General features: G+C 39.1%; 1 protein-coding gene across 1 annotated transcript; it reads right to left on the reverse strand.

Annotated features, from left to right (window-relative positions):
• Positions 1 to 1,510: 1,510 nt before the first annotated feature.
• On the reverse strand, positions 1,511 to 2,023 carry LOC103583610 (U1 small nuclear ribonucleoprotein C-like). The gene has a single exon (XM_008564880.1). It carries the CDS (start codon positions 2,021 to 2,023, stop codon positions 1,511 to 1,513), a length of 513 nt encoding a protein of 170 aa, XP_008563102.1.
• Positions 2,024 to 4,967: the final 2,944 nt, after the last annotated feature.

Here is a 4,967-nt window from a genome sequence, read left to right on the forward strand (position 1 = left end):
TGTTGTAAGTAGCATGTGTTAACCACCAGAGGAACCACTAAGAAAACTATACAGAGACAAACCCAAAAGTACCATAAATAAAGATGGAATCCTAAAATATGTTCATGTAAGCTGAAGAAAGGCAAGAAAGAAAAAAAATAAAGAGGAATGAGAACCAGAGGAAGCAAATAGAAAGTAAATAATTACAGACTAAAGTACCAACATAGCAATAATTACCTTAAATGTAAATGATCTAAATACACCAATCAAAAGATAATGAAGTATTTTTTAGTGATAAAATGAGATATCAAACTATGAAAAGACCTGAAGGAACTGTAAATGCATATTGCTAAGTGAAAAATGCCAGTCTGAAAAAACTACATACTATATGATCCAATTGTATGATATTCTTGGAAAACCAAACTATAGAGACTATAAAAATATCAGTGGTTGCCAAGATTTTAGGGTAGGGGAAGGGGTGAGTAGCTGGAGCACAGGGCATTTTTAGGGCAGTAAAACTCTTCTGTATGATATTGTAACAGTGGCTACATGACATTACACGTTTGTCAAAACCCATAGAATTGTACAGCACAAAGAGTGAACCCTACTATAAACTGTGAATTTTAGTTTATGTGTCAATATTGGTTCATTAATTGTAACAAAGGTATAACACTAAGGCGAGATGTTAATAATAGGAGAAATTGGGGGTGGAGAAGGGAGGGAGTAGAGGGCTTATGGGAATTCTACATTCTGTGCCATTTTTCTATAAAGCTAAAACTCCTCTAAAAAATAATAAAGTCTATTAAAAAATCAGCTGAAGGGGCTGACCGGTTAGCTCAGTTGGTTAGACCATGGTGTTGTAATACCAAGGGCAAGGGTTCAGATCCCCATACTGTCCAGCTGCAAAAAAAAAAAAAAAGAAAGAAAGAAAGAAAAAAAGAAAAAAATATAGGTTTCTATATTCACCGTAAAAATTCCTATCCAGTGACCAATTTATCACTGTGTGGTGCTATGGCTAATGTTGGAATCCTGTCGACATCGCCAATTGTAGTCCTCTTAATCCTGTTCGTGATACCAATTGTAAAGCTACTCCACGCCAGTTGTCGGGCTCCTTTACCTGCCTGTAATCCTGCCAACTGGGTCAATTGTCGAGCTAGAGGTGGGTCTGGAGCTCACAGACCCTTCAAGGACATTAGAGGAATGCAAATGAATCATCACTGTGAAAAGATCGTGGAAGTGCTTATTTCCTACGCATTATACTCAGTCTGTTTTCCCCACTACATTTAAAACTAGGCTCTGTATCACAATAAAATCTTTAAACACACACACACACACACACAGGTCTATACCATTCTGAAAACTGCATTTTTTTTGTCCCACTTCCCTCCAAAACTATTCTCTCTTTAACAAGAAGGGGGAGCAAGTCTTCCTTGTCATGCTGTTAGAAAACACCCAAAGTCATGGCACCTTAATCTCCTGGTGAAGTAGAACAAATATATAAAACTGATATAAAGAGGCCTCCCCTCTATTCTTATCTGTCCAGTTGTGTAATTCCTGGCCAAGTGGGCACTATCATGGGACAGGTGAGAGGTCTTGTCATTGGGGGACCAGGCATCATTGGCATGTGGCCTCCCATGTGTGGCCTCATTCCAGGAGAAGGTCCCATTGGCATCACCCCAGGCAGAGGGCCCATAATTTGCCTCATGGGAGGGCCCCCATATGGGGTGCTGGCATCATACCAAGGTAAAGAGGACCCGGGAGACTTGGGGGAGGTGGGATCATTGCTCCTCCAGGAGGAGGAGCAGAGAATGGAGTAGGAGGTAACTTTTTCTTTGTTGAAATGCATCCATTTGTCAATCAGGCTCTGAGCCTGCTCTCCCATCCATTTCTGATAGTAGTCTTTCACATTCTCTTTGTGTTTCCTACCACTGCAGTATGTCTTTTTCACAGATGGAGAGTCACAGGTGAGGTACGTACTGCAGTAGTCACAATAAAACTTGGGCATGTTGCTCTGTAGGCTGTTGGCCACTCTGTCCTGCACCATCCTCAGAGTTATCTTTTCTGTTCCATTTATCATCCCTCTGCCAAAACCACATAGTATGATTACTATTACTATACCATCAGTCTTGAAGTCAGGTAGACCGATTTCTCAGTTCATTCTTTTTTAAAAATTGTTTTAGCTATTTTTCCTTTGCCTTCTCACATAATTTTAGAATAACCTTGTCTGTCTATAAAATCTGCTGGGATTTTGACAGGAATTGCATTAAACCTGTATATCAATTTATTATGCTGAATCTTCCAATCCATGAACACAGTATGTTTCTCCATTTATTTAGATCTTCTTTTATTTTTTTCATTGGCATTTTATAGTTTTCAACATGCAAGTCTTGTACATGTTTATTAGATTTACACCTAAGTGTTTCTTCATTTTTCCTTGAGGGATTATAAATGGTTTTGTACTTTTAGTTGTAAATTTTATTTTAATTGCATTGCTAGTACATAGAAATACAATTGAATTTTGTATGTTTACCTTGTATCCTAACACCTTGCTGAATTCACTGAATAGTTCTATTAGTTTATTTTTGTAGATTTCTTGGGATTTGCTACATAGACAATCATGTCATTTGCAAACAGAGGCAGTTTAACTTGTTCCTTTCCAATCCATATGCCTTTTACTGCCTATTCTTGCCTTACTGCACTTGGTAAAGAAAAAAAAATATTTTAACACTTGTTAAAACAGTAAGAATGACTTTACTCAGGATTATTGTGATAGGGGTCAAGACTATTGCAATAGAGAGATATAAGGCTCAACTTTGAGTAAAACAAAGATAGTTGGGCATTTATAGCTGAAAAGCAGAGTTGGCAGGGGCGTTCAGTAGATAAAATATTACTAAGAGGAGACATGAACAGTATGGGGAATTCTTGCTAAACTGACTTAGAATTCTTCCTGAAGGCAGGCCAGGTGATCAAGGGTGGGAGATTCTCTCTAAACTGATTTAGTAAGATTATTGCTAAAACTGGATGAGGCCTAGTCAAAAAGAGGGTTCAGGAGCTTGTCTAAAGATTGCTCAAGAAAAGAGTGTCATACTAGCTATAACTTGCTGCACTATGTCAAAAAAGACTGGTGGAGTGGACATCCTTGTTCCACATCTGAGGGAAAAAGCAATTAGTCTTTCAAGATTAAATTTATTGTTAGCCGTAGGGTTTTTGTAGATGCTTTTTATCAATTTGTGGAAGTTCTCTTCTATTCCTATTTTCCTGAGAGTTTTTATCGTGAATGGGTATTGAATTATGTGAAATGATTTTTCTATATTGATTGACATGATCATGTAATTTTTCTTCTTTAGCCTGTTAACATGGTACTGTAGGGGCCAAAGGAAGACATCCCCTGCAACTCCCTGAAGGTTCTCTGTAAAATCACCTGATAAACACATATTAATATGGAGAAGAGGCATAACAAATTTTATTATATCATAGTTTTATATGAGACAGGAGCTTTCAGAATGAAGACCCAAAGATAAAGGGATAATTGTCCATATCTACGCTTAGGTTCTATGAAGCAGGCACAGCCATGTAGAAACTGGACAGGAAAGGTAATGCTAATAGACTGAGTGGGGAAACCCAGCAAGGCCTGTTTGTTTAGGTTCTTCTTGGCCTTTCTGTGTAGCATTCCTTCCTCCAGGGTCTGGGGCAGGACCCTTTCTGGAATGGGGGTCTTATGACCTACAATCAGAGAAGATGTGTCAGAGAATTTCTTTATGGCCAGCTCCAAGACAGAAAGGCAAGGGGAGGATTAGAGTATATCAATGGCCCGCCTTGGGGAAGAGGAATTCTAGTTTCTATGACTTGCTTCAGGGGAGAATGAGGCCAAGAGACAGGAGGGCAGGAGAAAGTCAGGAAAACATTGCTTTTGATGCTGCTTCTGAGGTCTTCACTTTGGGGTGTTGCTTTCTGAGTCCCAACAGTGTTTAGGTCATTGACTTTTTTTTACATGTGTGTGGCTGGCAGGTACAGAGATCAAACCTGGGACCTTGGTATTAGCACCATGCTCTAACCAACTGAACTAACCTGCCAGCCTTAACCCACTGAACTTTTTTTTTTCGGCAGCTGGCCAGTATGGGTATCCAAAAATCCACTGACTTTTAGTGTAATTCTGACCTATCTTTGTCTGCCATTTTATCTTTTTTTTTTTTTTTCCTTCCTCCCCTTTTCCTCCTCCTTCCTCTCTTTCTCTTCCTTCCTCCTTCTTGTTCTTGTTCTTATTCTTCCACTCTATAGCGCTATCCAAAAACAAATAACCAGCTTAGTGTTGAATGTAAACCTTCTTTTCTATCTAAACTTTTTTCCCAGCCTTCCTATGGGTTATTTGAACATTTTTTAGAATTTCATTTTGATTTATTTGTAGTGTTTTTGAATATATCTCTTTGTATAGCTTTTTTGGTGGTTGCTATAGGTATTGCATTACACACATATGCACTGTGATCTGCCTTTTGCAGAATATATAATATTTGTTGATTTTTAAAATTCTAATAAATATTAGATAGTGCCCTTAAAGATTGGGAAATTGATGTCAGCTGATCAAACTTCAGTGGGAAGATCTCCTCATATTTAAGATTGTTCCTCAAGTCAAGAGAAGTGTGAACTGGCTGCAAGGTCAAGGCATTTTAGGCCATTGGAATCAACCTCCCGAAGGAGGTGCTATTAAGATTGAACAAGTATGGAATGCTAAATATGTAACATTAGGAAGGCCAGGCAATGATCAAGCATAAGAAACACCAGCCACGGTGCTGGAGCAAGGTCCTGGAGGACACCTGCTTGGCCCATTAAGCTGCTGTTTTGTGGGAAAGTCTGGAGGGAGCCTGGCGGGAGGAGTAAGAGGGCTGCCAGTGTAGTAAAGGAGCACTTAGGGCTTTGGGTGATGGCTGTTTACTAACCAGAACAGAGAAAATCCAATACATACCAGAGCATACATGATGGTACAGGCCCTC

Source organism: Galeopterus variegatus, unplaced genomic scaffold (assembly GCF_000696425.1).
Source record: "Galeopterus variegatus unplaced genomic scaffold, G_variegatus-3.0.2 Scaffold192, whole genome shotgun sequence".
NCBI lineage: Eukaryota > Metazoa > Chordata > Mammalia > Dermoptera > Cynocephalidae > Galeopterus > Galeopterus variegatus.